Below are 19,159 nucleotides of genomic sequence, written 5' to 3'. Positions count from 1 at the left end.
CTCACCACAATCACCCAGAATCAAGCCATTAGACTCTCAGAAAGTGGCTAATCACTCCTTCCCCCTCTTACACCAGAGAGGGCCTCAGAACTTACCCCTCCTTCCAGAGGACTTGCTATCCACCCAAGTTCTCCCTGAACAGATCTGGAATCCAATAAAGTAACTGCAAAAGAAAGTATTAAAAAAACACAAAGGAAAATAGATTAATTTCCAATTGCAAAAAGCCAATAACACAAAAACCATTTGCCTGAGCGTTTCCATATGTGTTGAGGGTGCGCATATCCAATTTGATCAAAACCCAAACTGGGTCTCACTTATGTAAATAATCACTCCTCACATGGTCTTCTCCCCTCTTCAAATCTGCAGGTTCTTATTTATTTAACTTGCTCAGCATTTAAAATTCCATCCCAGGACCCGATTGATTCTTTTTTTTTTTTTCTAAAAAAGGATGAATAGGGTATCTCAAGCACAATTCAAACAAAATAAATATATCAATGTAGGACAGCAACACCAGAGAGAAAATTGTGCATTCATCTTTGTCTGCTATCTACTAGATGTATTTGTTTTTGCAAGCCTCAGATGACCACATAACTCACCAGCAGTGGTGACAGACCCACAAGTGAATGCTATCGGAGGACCCAAAGGGTCATGGGGCTCTTCTCTCCTCCCCCCCCCCCCCCCCCGACCCAGCCCACCCCCACCACACCGTCAAATAAATAGGCCCTGGATGTAGCGGCCACTGCTTTTTTAAATATCAAAGTTCCAGAAAGAGGGAATGCCGAACGGGTGGGGTTAAAATGCAAATGTATTGAAGCGTTCTCTTTTTCCTAGGTCCTTTGGAGGACAATCGAGATGAGTCCTCCACCCCCAGGAAATGGCTGGTTTGAATTTTAGGTATGGAGTGCTGCCTAATGGATTTAGTATGCTTGCGCTACACCTAACAGTGGGGCCTCCAAGCTAGGGGGAAGGGAGAAGATGCCTCCAGAGCTGCGAAACCCTTTTCTCAGGGTGGACTGAGGCTCCAGGTACCGACGACATTGAAAGAGGCAATGAATTCAAAACCTATCCACATTGCCTTTGCCACCACGATCTTAAGGCCTGGGGTCGAGAGGCCCATCTAAAAGGGACCTTGGGGTTATTAATTTGATCAGGGAGGCTGGCTCTTCAGGTTGGGGGAGGGGTGGGAATGAGAGGCCTCTGTCCTTGAGGCGGGAGTACCCCAACTGTCAGTCTCGGGACCTGGGATTCTGCCCGCTTCCTCTCGTTTTACCCCTCCAATCAAGGAAGTTCAAACCGGTCCCTTTGCCCTAGCTCTCCGAAAGATCCTGTATTCCTGGGTCTATTAACTATTCTAACATGTAGAGCCTCCTCCTGGTCGCTCCGGCCTGGAGTTGTCCTCTTTTCCCGGTCCCTAGAGAAAAGCCCGCTACATCCACTTGGATTTATGGAAGGTGGATTAGGGACACAAAGGGAACAATAAGACCCAATTTACAAAAAAAGGGAGGGAGTAGAAAGGGAGGGCAAAAGGGAGAAAAGGAAACGTGACGGGAATAAAAAGCAACGAAATGAATTAATTTTTAAGGGAAGGAGGGGCAAGGGGGTGCAGCTCCCCTCCACTTCTTTAGCCTACGGTTCCATCGAGCGCCTTTTTGTCTAGGGCGCCCAGTTGTGCTACCCAAAGGAAAAGGGGGGGAAAATTAAAGGTAAAATGAACCCTAACCCGAACTATCTCGACGTCGGAGGCGAGAGAGGTCTCAGGGGACACTTAACAAGTGTGCGAAGTAAGTAGCCAGGAGAACGCGAGGTACGCGGTTCTGCTCAGAGGAAAAGCAAGCCCCAGGGACTTAGCGGCGGCAGCTGCCGAGTTATTACTAAAGCGAAGCTACACACCAAGGAGTGAGGAGATGAAGAGGGGAGAGATCGCCCTTCTACCCCCACCGACCCCTCCTCCGCCCCAGCAGTGTCTGTGGGCAGGTGTATGTATGACAGTCTCCCGAGTCTCCGCCGGGAGAGCTCCGGGTACCTTCTGCCTAGCCAAGCCTAAGTTGGTTTTTGGCTCCCTCCTTCGGAACAGAAAAAATGATAGTGGATTGCACCGGAGTAGATAGATGGATAGATGCCTGGGGAGACGGAGGAAGGCTAGATGGATGGAGGGATGTTTATAGGGAGTGGGAACAATCGATGAGACAGATGCATAGCTAATGCACGTAGGTTGGGGCTCGAACATAGGCCGGAGCCCATGTTCACACAGTGTGCACTCGTGGTACCCTGCAGAAATCGTTCAGGTCCATGAAGACACTAGCACCAGGCACACGTTTGCGCGCGCACACACACACACACACACACACACACACGAGATGGAGAGAGAGAAAGACAGACAGACAAGACAGACACAGACAGAATTCTCTCCTCTTTCTATGCCCATCAGAAACTAAATGATCACTACCTCTCCCTCACCACGGACAGAAAAAGAGAACAGCATTCCTTTCAGTATGTCCCTATTGGGACAAACAGAAAACAGCACTCAAATGGGTCCCGTCGGTCACGCGTGTCCTCTCTAGACTAGTCCAGTACACCATTCCAGAGAGACAAGCTTAAAGTGGGCAGTATTTAACTGGTCCCCTAGGTTTACAGATTGATCTAAGGATCTGGGGTAGGAGAGAGGTAGGCCTGAGATTGCAACCTCCAGGGTGAGCGAGCGGCCCGATGGAGAAAAAGGTGTTTGAGGCCCAGTGCTGGAAATCAGGTCACGGGCGCCCGACAAGCGGCGCCACCACCGCTGCGCTGCGGAGACCAGGCAGAGGCAGCCGGGTCCCGGGAAGCGCAGCGCTGGGAAAACTTTGCAGAAACCCCGGCTCGAAAAGCTTGGACAAGAGGCCGGGCGCGCTAAGCCTTCACTGCGCTCCACATCTGCGTTTCCCCTCTAAGCCCAGACCGTTGATGGGGAGGACTTGGCGCGCACGTTTTTTTGTTGTTGTTGTGGTTGTTTTGTTTTGTTTTTAAATCCCGGTGTTAGCTTTGTGTATCCCCTTGGGGCGCCTGGAGCCGGCCCTGCAGGCGAATGCAGATAAACTTTGGCCTTTCACTACAAACTTGGACAGAGTGGCAGCTTGCATTCGGCGACCCCCTCAGGTCAGGCTGCCTGATCGTCCTCCGTTTCCCCTTCGAGGATCCACTCAGTCCGACACCCTTCTCCGGAGTGCCGGCGCGAGGCTCACGCCGCGCTCCCCCGTCCCCACCTCCCCCCATCCTAACAGGCTCGGAGCTCCCGAAGACCATTCATCAGCTAATCACCCGCTCCGGGTCCCCGACCGCATAAGGGCTGCCGGGCTCTTACCTTCATTCGCCGGGTATACCCTAGAACCGGTGACAGCGTCGCAAATCCCAAAGAGAAACGAAAAAAGGACGAAATAGAAAATCCCAGCCATGGTTCGCCGGTGCCAACGCTGCTCCTGCCGCTTCTATCCCAGTGGAATAAATGCTTAAGTTAGGAGTGCAGCAGTCTGAAGACATTGCCAAGAGGGTGGGCCCGGCCCGTGACGTACGCCCGCCAGTCCGGAGCTCACGACCAATGGCAGTGCAAAAAAGGCGCCACGGCCCCACCCCCACAGCGCAGAGCCCGCCCCTGGTCCCGCCCCCTCCAGCCTCGGCAGGGCGCAAGGTCTCCGGAGGCTGAATCCGCAGCAGTGATGGGCCTGTGCCCTCGTGGGAGTCCGCGGACCTTGTCCTCCGACACCTCGGGGATCGATCCCCTGGACGACAGAGGGAACTTCGAGAGACTCTGAACGGACGGTGGGGAAGGCAAAATAATATCAGTAGCCTTTCCCTCCTACTCGGGTGATGCGAGGGGGAGAAATGTCTGAAGTTGACCTGCACCTTGGCTCTTGCCCCTTGCCGAGGTCGTCGGGTCGCCGACCTGCCCTCCCCAGTTCAGTTAGGGCGCTCCCTGTCGCACGCTGCCACCGCCACCCTCTGCCTCATTTCTCCGGTTTTGTGTCTTTCTGGCACTCCTCCGTGGGAAATGCTTTGGGGAGGGGGCTTTCGTAGCTAGGTTGCTCGTTTCCTTCTTAGTTACCCAGCCCAAAGGACCTAGACTCCAATGTCCCTCCAGCAGCAGGGCGCAGCCATTGTCCCCAGTCTTTCTGCCGTCGGGAAGTGCCTCCTGGCTAGGTTCGGGTGTTCACATCCACCGAGTCCAGAACCGGACTATGAAGAGTGAAATCACCCCGCGACGGCTCAGGCTATCGAAAACACACTGCGCTTTCCAGGGACAGTTCCTGGAACCAGGTGTAGTCATTCTGGGACACCTAGGTGTAGACGGGTCTAAGAGTGCGGACACCTGCTGCACAGACTGGGCAGGCGGAGGGTCGTTCGCAAGCTGCCTGGAGCAGCAGCCACTGTGACTCTGAGGTCCGACGACGTCTCCCCGGTGCAGATGGGGACAGTCTCCCAGGAGACAAAGATGAGAGGCCCTTCACGCAGAAACTTGCCCCACAACCTCGCGTTGTCCTGGGTGCCAACCATCGACCTCCCAGGAACGCAGGCACCATTCGACCGCGGTCGATCTTCCGATGCCCAGGGCACGGAAGAAGCCACCTGAGCGCCAACCGGAGACAGCAGCTCAGCCAGTTACCTGGTGACGCGCTCCGGATGCAACTGGGTGGCTGGTCCCCAGGCGTTTGGAGCATTGGGATTCCAAAGGACGCGCCTCCCTTGCTCCCCTCAAGCCTCCCCTCCTTTGGCTCCCTTCCGGACCGGGTTTTCCTCCTGTACATGTGGTTCTCAGATCGAATGCGATGCCGGGAGGTAGAGGCACCTTGCAAACCGCGGGGGCAGCGGCTCTACGTGAACCAACTGCGCCACCTGCCGGCCGACCAGATGCAGGAGCGCGCGGGCCCGGAGCAAGGCAGAACGGACAAAGACCCAGAAACCGCCAGACAGGTGGTCCAAATCAGGCTAGTAATTTATTTATCCACCTGCCCAAGTCCCGCCATACTCCAGTGTGGCAAGTTCTGTCGCGCCTCCTTCCGCCTAGACCACGAAGGATGGACTTGGAAGACGTTCCATTCGACATCCGAGGGATTGCAAGACTAGCTTGTCCCTTCAAATGGGAATCTGGAGTAAAAATACGAGCGGCATGGCAAGGTGTGGATCAAAGAGCAAATCGAGAGTGGTTCCAGGCACTTTCTGGTTATTGTCATGGACAATCGATTATGTTTTCCCTCGAGAGCTCAAGGACTGTGCTTGCAAGTTCGGACCCCGGATAATCACACCAGCAACTTTTACTTTTACGGAAGGCAAGAGCGCATGGCGAGGAGATGGGCAGTAGCCAAATCGGTGGCCCAGTGCGTAAGACTATTGGCATTTTGACTCTGCGGCGAAAAATCTACTGGAATTTCACCCACCGGGAAAGTGGTTTTCCGTTGTTGTAGCTACTGATCAGTGAAGCCGGTTCGGGGGAGAGAGGGGGGGCGACGGGGACAGGACTCTGTGTGTGTGTGTGTGTGTGTGTGTGTGTGTGTGTGTGTGTGTGTGTGTGTGTGTGTGTAAATTATTTTTTAAAAATGACCGTGCTAAGTCCCCTTAAGGAAAGTCTCGATTCTTCCATGTGTCTTTCTGGGTTTTACAGGAAAAAGAAAAGAAAGAAAGCAAGAGAGAAAAGATACAGGTCCCTGACATTTGGCACCGGGATTCAAAAGAGAAAAGCACAACCCAAATTCTTAGAAAACATTTTTAAACAATAGATGGCCGTTGCGTCTCGGCAGGAGAGTGAGTATTGTATATTATCTATAGCTGAAACAGAAAACGACCTGCCTGTCTCGTTGAAAGCAGTAACATTTCCAGAATACACACCCCACCCAATGTGCACACTGCAGATCAACTGTCCTTTCCCACTGCAGATGCCTGAGAAATCGAGGATGCAATGTTCTCCCCACTTCTCTTTCTTACATTTTTTTTTTTCCCGGGAATGATAGCAAGCCAGTTACAAGGAGAACCAAGAAATTACAGGCTAACTGGGGGAAAGTACCCTGTTACTACCTCTGCTGAAGTCACTGGGCCGCTGTCCATTGTTAGTGACTGCCAAAGGGACCACTCTCCTGTCCACTGGGACAACATAACCTGACAAATACGATTCTTTCTTAAAATAGTGCCGAAATGAAACCGTGGTACTGGCCCTGGTGACCACCAACTCGGAACTGCCCAGTGCGGTGTATATTCTAAGACCCTGGGGTTTTCAAGTGTGCCCTGGCTTATAACAAACCAGTAGAGTCACATAAATACAAGAAACTGCTATCATTTGCAACTACCACCAAAATCACTTGCATCTAAAATAAAATACCTCTTGGGTAATGGCATACACCTTTAGTCCCAGCACTCCAGAGGCAGAGACAAGCAGATCTCTTGTGAGTTCCAGGACAGCCTGGTCTACAGAGTGAATTCTACCTAGGGTTATACAGTAAGACCATGTCTCAAAACATACATACATACATAAAAGTAAATATAAAATTAAATAGCTGGACTTATTTAAGTGAAATGACCCCACCCTTATGAATTCAGATATATTTTGGGAACACTAAAAGATATGTCAAAATATATGTGCTAATAAGCATCCTGAAAGGATCATGTAGATAAACTTTCATCTTTGAACTACAAATTAAACTACAAATGCTGAGTTGAATTAAGGCCAGCTTTAAAAAATATTTCGTTTTTGAACATTAAAGATTGTGGTGTGTGTGTGTGTGTGTGTGTGTGTGTGTGTGTAATATTTGAAGGTATCTACAGAGTTCAGAAAAGAGTTTCCAATCCCCTGATTTGGAATTTCACATGATGGATGTGTAGTCTGTGTAGTCTGTGAAGCAAACTGTGGTTCTACGGAAGTGCAGTAAGTGTTCTTAACCCCTGAGACACCTTTCTGCCTTCATATCAGTTTATTTAAAATAGTATCTGTAGATATGATTACACTGAGAAATCACTATGAACTTGAATGTTCCATTCCACAAAGTCCTAAGCCCTCAGACTTTCTTTCTGTGCTACGTGAGAACAAGGGGCATGGGTTCACTAATTCCTGGAATGGAGAAGGGTGGAAAATGATCTTGAGTTCTTGAGTTCAGTCCCCTCTCTCTGTTGACTGATGACAGCTTACCTTTGTCTTTCAAATTCCTGGATGATTCATGGGGATTGGAAGCCCAGATTGTGCCTGCAAATACAATAGTTGTGAAGACAACCAAGAAAAACCAAGAAGAAAGGGTGCTAAAGGTCACTGATAACTCTCACCTTGTCCAAGAAAACCTTTGAGCTCTGAAATAACTACCACATTTGGTGGGCTTCCTGGGGGCCAATTAGAGATTTCATCCTTTGATGTCAAAGCTGTGGAAGCAGTGTCTTATGCAAATGAGAAACAGGGCTCATATTGAACCCTTTATACCTGAGTAGGAAAGAGCCCAGATTTTGGTGGAGCAGGAAGAGTCCAGAGGTTAGCAAGAGGGCTTTTGAAGCATGGACTAGACTTAGGCTGGTTAGAGTACTCCAAGGGCTAAGTGTTTGGATTCTACCCTCCACAAATCAACATTTCTCTTGTGCTGGCCAGTGCAATGTATACTCTAAGGCCCTGGGGTTTTCAAGTGTGCCCTGGTTATAGCAAACCAGGAAAGTCACATAAAAACAAGAAAATGTTACAGTTGCAACTACCACTAAAATTACTAGCCTCTAAAACAGACTACCTCATGGACTGTGGCACACACCTTTAATCCCAGCACTCCAGAGTAGAGACAAGCAGATCTTTTGTGAGTTCCAGGGCAGCAGTTCCAGGGTACCAAACACCTTGTCTGTCAGGTGTCACAGGTTCCTCCTGTGGCTTGAGAGTGTCATGTCACCTTCCATGTGCTAATTTGAGAGACCAGAGAAAGGGTCTCAAATTTCACTCCAAAGGATGGTGAAGAGAGCAAGGGCAAGGACAGGGACCCTCTGGGCAACCCTACCCTAGATCTAGAGCCTTTCAACTAAGTTTCAGATACTAGGGTTGGGTGGGGGGGCCGAATTCAGACTAGATACTTCATATCTGACTTAGGCGCCACTGTGAATTCCAGTTTAACAGGGTCTCTCATTCTCATGCAAATTGTGAAAGTCAACCTGTATGTCAGTTATTAAATGTCTTTGTAAAAAGATTTGTTTGTTTATGCATATGAGTGCTTTATTTACATGTATGCCTGCATGATGGAAAAGGGCCTCAGACAGAAAAGGCATCAGATCCCATTATAGATGGTTGTGAACCACCATGTGGTTGTTGGGAATTGAACTCAGGACCTCTAGACAAACAGTTAATGCCCTTAACCACTGAGCCATCTCTCTGGCTCCCATATCTTAACACTATAATATCTGAGGAAGGCTTACTAAAAGACTTTTGGTTTTTATCATTTTTTTTACAATAAACTAATGGTCATATATGTATATATGAAAACATGAAGTTTATACAATTTACAAAAGTCACTTTAAGAGAAAAATAATTATCTGTTTGGAATACTAGTTCATAAGGTGCCTCTCTCCCTCCCCCCTTTCTTTCTTTTTTTTTTTTTGCAAAAACACTGCCTAATGACAATGCAATTCTGTAAGGATAATATTGACCATGACCATGTTCCTGCATAATGAGGACTTAAGCTTAGAGACCCAACTTTTCCCTCCCCCATTAGCTTAAAAACTTAGTATGCTCTGAACATTTATTTCTCACTTTCCAAGGAATCTCTGGTTATTCCAAAATATTGAAAAGGCCAGACTCTCTGTTTTGTTTCCTATCATATAAAGGCATTTCAGCTTTCTTTAGATAATGGAATGAGGGAAGTTCTAGAGGAAATACTGCTGTATTTCTGTTTTCATTTCTTCAGCCCAACTTCTGCATGCTAGTTGGTAATGGAGAGAAGCCTCTGTGCTTCTCAGCAGAGGCAGGTGGGTCTCTGTGAGTTCGAGGCCAGCCTGGTCTACAAAGTGAATTCTAGGGCAGCCAGGAAAAAACAAGGATAAAAACAAAATAAACAAACAAGATGGTGCTTCCAGACCATCCTGTCAAAACAACTAAAGATACGTAGCTAAGACTCCAAGAAGCATGGTGTAGGGCTCCTGGTTTTCCTGAATTATGTGTCACTTCAACTCCAACTGAAAACTAACAAAGGCCTCTTAAAGCCAACCCAAATCAACTCTCCCCCAGAAGTAATAAAACAATGCAAATTCTCAGTCTTGGAATGCTTGGAACTGGTGTTGTGTAGAGGCTTTGCCGGGCACATGTTTGAAAGCAATGGAGAGTTCATAGACGTCTAACTCAGGAGCTTTTGGGCAAGCACATGTCCTACAACTTTCAACGGCTCTTAGCAGCCCTCTTGCCCAGAGGTACCTGGAATCGCATTTGATGAATGTGTATGTCTGCACAAATAAACTACCTTAATGCAGGCAACGGACGAGCGATTTGAAGTAAGGAGGAGAAAGTTAGTAATGGGCCACTGGACCCTAACTGACATTTAAAGTATATCCAGTTTCCTTTTCCTTCTTTGCATTTAACTCCTCATATGTATTCAGCCCAGGCTCTCTTCCTGGATGGTGAAGGCGTTAAAAGTTAAGCAAGAAAATTTGAAGAATGGTATCCTTGTGAACTTCATGGTTGATAATTTTAGAAAGCACCCCCTTATCAGCCTCGAAGTTTATTGAAGGCTGTTTGACCTGTGTGGGATTCATCTTCTCTCTGCTCTGCAGAGTGTTTATCTGTTATAAAGGATGTAGAGTTTACTGCGTGACATTTGGCCCTCAGTTCCATATTTACAGTTAGCAGGTGGAGTAATATACATGTAACTACTCCCAGCTTCTGTTACTTTAGTCTCTTGGAGCTCTGAATTACAAGGAACTTAGACAAGCACACACAGGTGAGAGTAAGTAATACCCCGAAGTACATTCCCCTTAAGAGCAAGGTCTGACAGCTGCCACTTCCACCTGCCTATTTATATTATGCTAGACACCAATCCGAGGTAATTGTACATTGGCAAGAAACTAATCGGGTCCATCCCACTAAATGGTCAGTTTACTGCAGCTCAGTAAAGCGGACCTCGTGTCCTCTGTGAGTCTCACTAGGATCTCACCCAAAACCTCTACGGTTTTCACTCGGGTTTTTGCAACTTAAAAGGCATTGGTAAGTGTCTAGCTGTATCTGCACAAATATCCCCCCACTGCCCACCTTCCTGTACAGGCTAAGTTACTCCATGAACAGCAGTGCTGAACTCACAGCCCAGGGAGAAAGCACAGCAAGCTGCAGAGGCGATGAGAAAATTGGGGCTGCATTATGTCTTCCCACTTAACAGCTTTCTTTAGCGATGCTCTTTCTGCGTCACTTTGCGCGACGCAGTCGGGCGTTTGACATCTATCTATTTCTAAACCGAGGAGCTTCTTATTCGAAAGAACTGACTATAGATGGGCGAGCTGTAAAGCTCTTTCACATATGTCCTCCATGTGGTTAATGATCACAGGGGTTCGGCTCCAGAAAGGCCTGCGATTTAGAAGCGTCCCCTGCCTGTCTCTCGCTTTCATCCGCTCAGCTCTGTCTTTGCCCTGCCCACCTACACACAGCTGTCCATCTCTTGGAAACCTTTCTGCTGTCAGTCAAGTGACAGAGTCGGATAGAAGCTTTGTGTGCCAAGGCCTCCTGAGACCAGGCACCATATTTAGATGGAAAGGCAAGGGAGAGGGGAGAGGGAACACAAGGGATTCTTCCAAGGCCAGGGGTTGAGGGAGGGGGTATGTGTGTGGGTAGACTACTGGGGGGGGGCTTTTGGGGCAGAGCGCCTTCGGAAACAGCTTTCTCAAACACACAAGAAAATTCAAGCAGTTATACCAGCCCCCAACATCTGTAGCCCAACGGCACTGTAAAGTAAAATCTCCCTGGGAAGCCAAGCACTCCAGGGCCGGTGGAGGCAAAGGAAGAAGCGCCCTTGTGTCCTCAGAGCTCCGTGCTCCAGAATAGCCCTAGCTTCTCTCCTAGTTTGGGTGATAGAGGTGTCTAGCTTTCTTTTGCTTAGACTCCCGCTTCTTAGCTGACCTGTAAGTACTGTTACTGTCTCTTCCTACTCGGGAGCTTTTGGCTTGCTAGTAGAAAATGCCAGAGGACGGTTCTGTTTCTGATTTTGTATGGATTTCATCCTCTGAGATGCGATGTCTTAATAGTGGGAGGAGGTTGCATCTGGTGACAAGACGCCACACTACTGAGATGTCTCTATTTGGACAGCAGATGACGTCCCTTTTTGCAGCTTTATAAATGAAAGCTCGGATTGGTTGGACTTGGGTCACTAGGACGATAGCCTGAATTGAGGCACTGATTTTATTCAAATTACTTTAAAAAAAAAAGATGCCATTCACATTTTCACTATAGTTCTATTCTGTTTTGTTTTGAGACAGGCTCACACTATGTAGTCCTGGTTTGCCTGAAAGTCACTATGTAGACCAGGCTGACCTTCAGCTGGTGGTTCAGCTCTTGCCTCGTCTCCTTCCTGAGTGCTGAGGTTACCGGTGTGGCCTAGATAGACTGTAGTCTCACGAACTGGACTTCATATTCACAGCCTGCTAAAGCTCAGGACTTTTCTCCAACATCCTAAATTTGTCATAAAATCACCAGAATTCCTGACATTTTTCTAATAACAAGTGGGATTTTACCTACTTGGATATGGATTATATTTGCTTCTAATAGGTAATAGGAAGGTATATCACCTAAAATAATTATAATTTGACTCAATATCATATTAAAACCAACTGTTTCTATTAGTTGTATTCAAGTTTTCATTTTCCCCCCATTTTATTTTGTTTGGTTTTCATCAAAGATCAGGAAGTAAAAAGAAACAGTTGTGAGAGACCGCTATTTGGATATTATAGTTTTTCCCTGATACCAATCCTCTGCACTACTGTATGTCTAGGCATATTGTATGTCATCACAATGGTGTCTCTCTTCCTGTCAGGCAAAAGGCAAGCAGCCATGAGTCAGGAGCAGCAGTGTAACCAATAAGCCAGAGCAAACAGCTTTACAACCCGGGAGCCTCCTTGGGATGTTAACACAGATGCTGGGCAAATCCATGGGGAATGCTTGGCAAATGTTTATTTCACCGCTGCTCCAAACTTGTTGAGTGCAAAGCTAATAATTACCAAGTCACAGTAATTTTGTGACTTTTTTCCCTGAGCACAGTTGATCTCCAAAAAAAAGTGTTTTTTTTAAACTTAGGATAAAAATAGGGGGGGAAAAGCCAATTCTGGAAAACTATATATGCTCATATACTCCCTAGAAAACAGGTAGACAGCAAAGTCTTTAAATTTTTAAAATTGAACTTACATAGAGCAGAGTCTTCAAAGATAATTTACCTATTTATTATTCTGTAATGTTTTGCTGCTCATGTTCTGATAAAATACACATGTATAATTTAAATCCAATATCACTAAGAGTTCAACTTTTTGACAGTTGATTAATTTTCAAAATGATAAAACTAGAGCGAACAAATTGAGTGGTACTCACAATGAATATTTCAAAGCTCTAGGAGCACCCCCCAATAAATTACACACAGTTCTGGGAAGAAATAGGCTTTTGGGGAGAGTATCTTCCCAGGAAAATAATAGCTTTTAGAATTCAATTTGGGTTGGTTTGGTGTATTTCAATACGTAGTGAACCCATAGATTATTTGTACAAACATTATACCCATGTGTGTACACACAGGCAATGAATTCCCATAAACCCTAAAATACTGTTTGTAAGCCACAGGACTTCATCAGCTCCAAAGAATATGCCTTCCATGCAACACCTGTAGCAGTCTAAGCCAGAATAAACAGTTTTTATGTAGGAGGAAGACGCATGGTTAATTGTTAGAGAAAAAAATAAACTCTTCGACAATCAGCACCTATAAAGAAATTGCCCCATATCTCAACATGAGTGTTGATTTTTTTTCTTTTCATTCTGCCACACTGATTTTTCTCTTTGATTAATTCTTCATCATAAGAAACATACATTTTCCATGTTCATTTAGTACATTCATTTTGGGAAATAACCATAAAATGGTTATTTTTCAGGAGGTGTATGTGTGTGTGGGGGGGGGAGGAGCTACTCTTTGGGAGAAGGGCCCCTACTGTGTATAAGTTAGATAGTCCTTTTCCTTGAGTGATCAGGTTGTTAAAGATATAGGGAATATAATTTCTCCCAGACATGGGAAGATTTACTTCTTTTCTTGAGTAGAACGTACGTTGTGCTGCCTTTTGGGTCTACTCATTAAGTCATTTGGGAAATAGATGTAAACTTTCACACAGCCACTTTCTGTCTGCTACACCAAATGAATGGCCGTGTGTGGTGCCAGCTTGGACAAATGTGCCCACTTCTGTAAACAGCCTTTCTCATCTCATTTCGTCTTGCCTCTGCAGCAAACTTGTGATTTGGGGAGCTTGATGATTGTCCCCTCAAACCACAGACATTTGTTTCTTTTTCCAGCTGTTTATTTTACCTCAGCAAACAGAAGAAAGAGCAAAAACCTCCAATGCACACAGAGATCTTAGACAGTTATCAGCTACTGGGTTGAAACGTTTAACAGTTTAGAAGATTCAAATTGGTGGTTAAATGAAGTGTAGAGAAACTAGCTCTTTAAAATTTTTGCCCTCTCACTTTCCCAAGTCTGACCTTTCCCAAGTACTGCAGTAATTAGGTAACATCTAAAATGTACGCCTTTGTGAGTTTAGCATAGTACATTTAGGTACAGATTTAATCTCAGCAGTTTTGTTCCCACATTTCAATCATATGATTTAGGCTAAGGTAGAGGAATCACTTCAAGACTTTAGCTGAGAGGAGTTTAAGCTCAGCTCAGCCTGACTTTATCCTTCCCTCATTCTGAAACACATGACACAGTTCTCTTCATGGGTTTCACGATCTGAGGAAAGAGTATTTCTAAATTAGAACATCCATTAGTTAACTTGGACTCATAACCATGGCGACCTCAGGATTATTTTATAAGTGACACACTTTAATCCAGCCACAACAGAGTGACTGACACAAATAATAGTTTTCTCTTAAGATTACAGTGCCTTCTGTTCAGTGGCTAAGGTCTCAGGCAGTTGTGGGGAATCAGTTGTTTTGTTGGTATTTGTATGTGTGTTTATTTGTGAATGTGAGTTTTTGTGTGGTGTGTATATGTTGTTGTTGTTTATAAGAAACCTGCATTCAGTTTTCCATAATGGCTATCGAAATTCACAATTCTATCTCCAGTGTGCAAAGATTTTTCCTTTGCGTTGGCACAGGTGTTGAACTTGAGTACAAATTCACTGTTGATTTGTGGGGACTCTTCTTCTTGTGTACCCTCTCTAACAGATACCAGCTTTTAAAAACAAATTTAATTTTAGCATACTAAATTATGCATATGCATGAGTGTCTGTGTGGAGGCATGTGCGTGTAAATGCAGGTGCCCCCGGAGGATGGAGGTGAGGAACGGAATACTCTGGGACTGGAGTAAGAGGCTGTAATCAGCTGATCCGGATGCTGCAATCAATCTAGAAGAATAGTACACACTTGTAACTACTGAGCCCTCTCTCCAGCCTTCATCAACCTGTATACCTAAATATGGAAATATTGACCTGCATCTACTGCAGTGTGTGTGTGTGTGTGTGTGTGTGTACATGTATCAATCAACCCGCAAGGTATGAATCTTTATTTCTTTCCCATATCTGCCATTCATATTAAACTTGGGTGTCAGTAAAACAGCTCCCTCTAAAGCACAGATTATGCAAATCTCAATGGATTGAAAGTGTGTTCTTGCCAGGCGTTGGTGGCGCATGCCTTTAATCCCAGCACTCGGGAGGCAGAGGCAGGCGGATCTCTGTGAGTTCGAGGCCAGCCTGGTCTACAAAGTGAGTTCCAGGACAGCCTCCAAAGCCACAGAGAAACCCTGCCTCGAAAAACCAAAAAAAAAAAAAAAAAAAAAAACCAAACAAACAAACAAACAAACAAAAAAAGAAAGTGTGTTCTTCCTATAATGCAACAAAGCAGAGCATGGGACTTAGACAGTGGTGAGCTGTGAGAACATGTTAAATAACAGAAGGACCATCACTACCGGAAACCTTGGGTTCTGGATTGACATTAGACAATCTCCTTAAGTCTTACCTCCAACCCCATATCCAGTGGTCCCTCAGACTCAGAAATAACACAATCCTAGTCCTAGCACTTTCTACACTTTGTCTTTGAGGGAAAATAATCATATTCAGTCATTTCAAGATAATTATCTGCTACTCATGAAGTAAAAACCAAATGGCTTGCAGGCAACTTGATGTTTTCCAAGGAGAATAGATGGATCTTACTTTGCATTTTATAGAAAGAGTCTGTTTTCCAAGAGTACTTGTGTAAAAAACTCAAACCTAATAAAGAAATATAAAAAATGCTCTGTGTATGCAAGCTAGTTATATTAACCTTTAGCGTGTGTATGAATGTAAGCGGGGGATTTCATAACTCTCACAGTTAGAGGGTCTTCATAAAAACAAACCCACTTTGTTTTGCATCTTCCAAATAGCAAGGCAACACACAAGCCAACAGATGGACTAATTTTTAATCAGTCAATCATTGCCGTCTTTTGGTTAGAAAATATACTTGCAGGTTACAACAAAATCTTTCATTGGGTTAAAAAATACAAGTAAAATCTCAGAATCACAGGTTTCATGAAAAGAATTATAAATTTTAATACGTTGATAACCTATTCAGATCTTGTATAGTGATAAATTAAACTAAATTATTGGTGGAAAAACAAATCATGCAAAATAATTTGGGGTTATTGTAAATCTGAGACATGAATAGAATTGCCATCAGTCCCTGGCTTTCTTCACGTTTATCACTCTAACTGAGTTAAGTAAGCTGACGAGATCCAATTCAACTCAAGACCGTCTCTGCAATGCCGCACAGCGATATTCTACAGCATCGTGCTTCTGTTCTTAATTTGCATTATACTGACAAATAACTTTGGAAAAAGATGCTCTTTGTTTTGGAGAATTACTATAAAAATGAGAAGATAATATTTATCAAAGGAAGCCAGATGTAACACGACTGAAGGTTTTCAGAGATTATGTTGGGAGGGTCCTGAATTTAAACGACTCTCTTTTTAAAGAGAATAAAATAGTCTATCAGATTATCCCTTCACACACAGAGCTGAGAGAAGGGAAAAATGAGGTAATTATTGCCATAATTCAGGCACTTAAAACTTTCCTTTCAAATATCTAAATGATTGATATGATAATTTTGAATGAATAGTCAAATTACTCTTTCACAGTTTGCCTTCCCATTACATGAATAGATACAACCTAAGTGTAGATGTAACATTTGTAAGTGTGGACCACTATTTACAGTACTGGTCAGGATTTATCCAATTATCCATAATCACTTACCTTTTGGCAACATCAGTAGTAACATTTCTTTAAGGCACCAACTTAGAACTTGCCCTCTGAGACCTGAAGCATGGCTGTACAAGAGATTTCAAGGCAGGACAGTGAGCCATGATTTCACAACTCTCATTAACTATTGTGGCACATATGATATATACTGTTTAATAACAATACAACCATGGAGTGAAGAGTTGCATGTAATGATAATTTTTATAGTATTTTAACCCATTTAACAAAATTTGTTAATGTCAAAATATTACATACTTCTGCAGAAACTGCAAAAATAAAAATACGGGTGCTAAAAGGGAAATTCGATGATTGACTTTTAAGTGGATCTGATGATGGCTTATATAAGTTTTATTTTTATGTAATTTTCTTTTTAGATTTTATTAAGTTAGAAACACAGACTAGAGGAGGGAACAAAGCACCTAGACATTCTCAAATCATGAACTCAAGTATAGAAAACAAAAGAAACACCTGAAACCTAGTTTCTTCCTATCTTTCTTTCTTTTCTTTCTCTCCCTTCTTTCTTCCTTCATTACTTCCTCCCATTTGTTCTCTCTCTTCTTCCCTTTGTGCCTCCTTTCCCTCTTCACCCGATTCCTTCTTCCTTCTTCCTTCTTCCCTTCTCAAAAATCATGTGTATACAGCTGAACACACTTTGTGTCTCAGAAAATTCATGAGTGGCCTTCAAGATGGTCTGTATGTTGGAACGAGAGAATCAGCTAAATTGTTCTCTTACCTTCACAGGTATGCCGTATACATATATGTACACCTAAACACACACACACACACTCAAATGAATGAATACATAAATATTTTAAAACACTTAAAATTGATGAGGAAAAAAATTTAAAGATGTATTTATTTATTTACTTTATGCATATGAGTGCTCTATCTGCATGTATGCCTTTATGCCAGAAGAGGGCATTGGATCCCACTAGAGATGGTTGTGAGCCACCATGTGGTTGCTGGGAATTGAACTCAGGATCTCTGGAAGAGCAGCCATCTCTCCAGCCCGAGGACAGCTTTTCCCTCTCACAACTAAGGACAAAATATTAACAACAAAAGAGAGATATCAAAAGAGTGAGATCTTTTCTTCTTTTTCACTGAGATGAAGAGAGAGACTTTCAAACTAGACTTTCCTACTCTATGGAAAGAGGGGACAAGGTTGAAATTCAAGCACTCACAGTCAGGATCCAGAAGAGGCTCCATGCTGTGGCGGTGAGCTTCAACACAGTCTGTTCCTTTCAGGAAAACCAAACAACTTACAGGTGTGGTCATGACATCATGACTAGTAGTCCTTACCTCACCCTGAGAACAAAAGAGATATGAAACCATTGGCAAGTGACAAATGTCATCTCCCTTTTTAAAAAGTAGAAAGTGTAGGCTACAGAGATGATCAAGCATGGGGATGAATGTCCATCAGAGTCCTAATAGGTTGTGTCATGACAGTTTGGGAATAAGTAGGGAAGGGGGGCATGGGACTGACAGGCACCAAAACTGCTTCTTAAGATTCAAGTCAGACCAGGGTTCAGAGTCAATTTCTGGCAGTATAGGAACCAAGCTTGGAGTTGTTTACTGGTATTATTTCTACTAAAATTTTTAGATCATATAACTCTATGGTGCATCTTGATTTTAGAGAGCTAAGGTCAGATCATATCTTAATGATCAAGATGGCTGTGTCCAGTTTAATACATTTCTTGGTGATGAAGTTGCCATGGAAAACAACTTTCTTTTTTTTTAATTTAAATTAGAAACAGACTTCTTTTACATGTCAATCCCAGTTCTCTCTCCCTCTCATCCTCCCCTGCCCCCCTACTGACCCCTACCCCATCCCCTTTCTACTCCCCAGGGAGGGTGAGGCCTTCCATGGGGGATCTTCAAAGTCTGTCATATCATGTGGTGCAGGGCCTAGACCCTCCCCTGTGTGTCTAGGCTGAGAGAATATCGCTCTATGTGGATTGGGTTCCCAAAGTCCATTTGTGTACTAGGGATAAATACCAGAGGCCCTAAAGATTAGCCAGACCTCCAAACTGACATCCTCATTCAGGGGGTCTGGAACAGTCCTATGCTGGTTTCCCAGCTATCAGTCTGGGGTCCATGAACAACCCCTTGTTCAGGTCAGCTGTTTCTGTGGGTTTCTCCAGCCTGGTCTTGACCCCTTTGCTCATCACTGCTCCCTCTCTGCAACTGGATTCCAGAGTTCAGCTCAGTGTTAAGCTGTGGGTATCTGCTCCTGCTTCCATCAGCTACTGGATGATGGCATGTAAGGTAGTCATCAATCTCATTATCAGAGAAGGGCATTTAAGGTAGCCTCTCAGACTATTGATTAGATTGTTAGTTGGAGTCAACCATGTAGATTTCTGGCCATTTCCCTAGTACCAGATTTCTCTTCAAACCTATAATGGCTCCCTCTATTATGGTATCTCTTTTCTTGCTCTCCTCTATTCTTCCCCCGACCCAATCATCCTGCTCTCTCCTGTCCTTCTCTCCCCTCTCCCTCCCCCCCCCCAGTACTATCAGTTAGCTCAGGAGTTCTTGTTCCTTTCCTCTTCTCTGTGGGACCATGTATGTCTTTCTTAGGGTCCTCCTTGTTTCCTGGCTTCTATGGCAGTGTGAACTGTAGGCTGCTACTCTTTTGCTCTAGGTCAAAAATCCTTATATGAGTGAGTACATACCATTTTTGTCTTTTTGTGACTGGGTTACCTCACTCACGATGGTTTCTTTTAGTTCAACACATTTG

General features: G+C 44.6%; 1 protein-coding gene across 1 annotated transcript in view; it reads right to left on the bottom strand.

Annotated features, from left to right (window-relative positions):
• The window catches only part of Epha4 (EPH receptor A4), a 140,222-nt gene extending 136,725 nt beyond the window's left edge, over positions 1-3,497 (bottom strand). The window contains 2 exon segments of the mRNA XM_005070450.4: positions 96-163; positions 3,338-3,497. Coding sequence (XP_005070507.1) covers positions 96-163; positions 3,338-3,428 — 159 coding nt within the window. The 5' untranslated portion in view covers positions 3,429-3,497.
• Between the last annotated feature and the right edge of the window lie 15,662 nt (positions 3,498-19,159).

This window comes from Mesocricetus auratus, unplaced genomic scaffold (genome assembly GCF_017639785.1).
Source record: "Mesocricetus auratus isolate SY011 unplaced genomic scaffold, BCM_Maur_2.0 Super-Scaffold_100010, whole genome shotgun sequence".
In the NCBI taxonomy this organism is placed as follows: domain Eukaryota; kingdom Metazoa; phylum Chordata; class Mammalia; order Rodentia; family Cricetidae; genus Mesocricetus; species Mesocricetus auratus.
The sequence above is the reverse complement of the archived record's forward strand: the minus strand, read 5'-3'. Positions and strand labels throughout refer to the sequence as shown.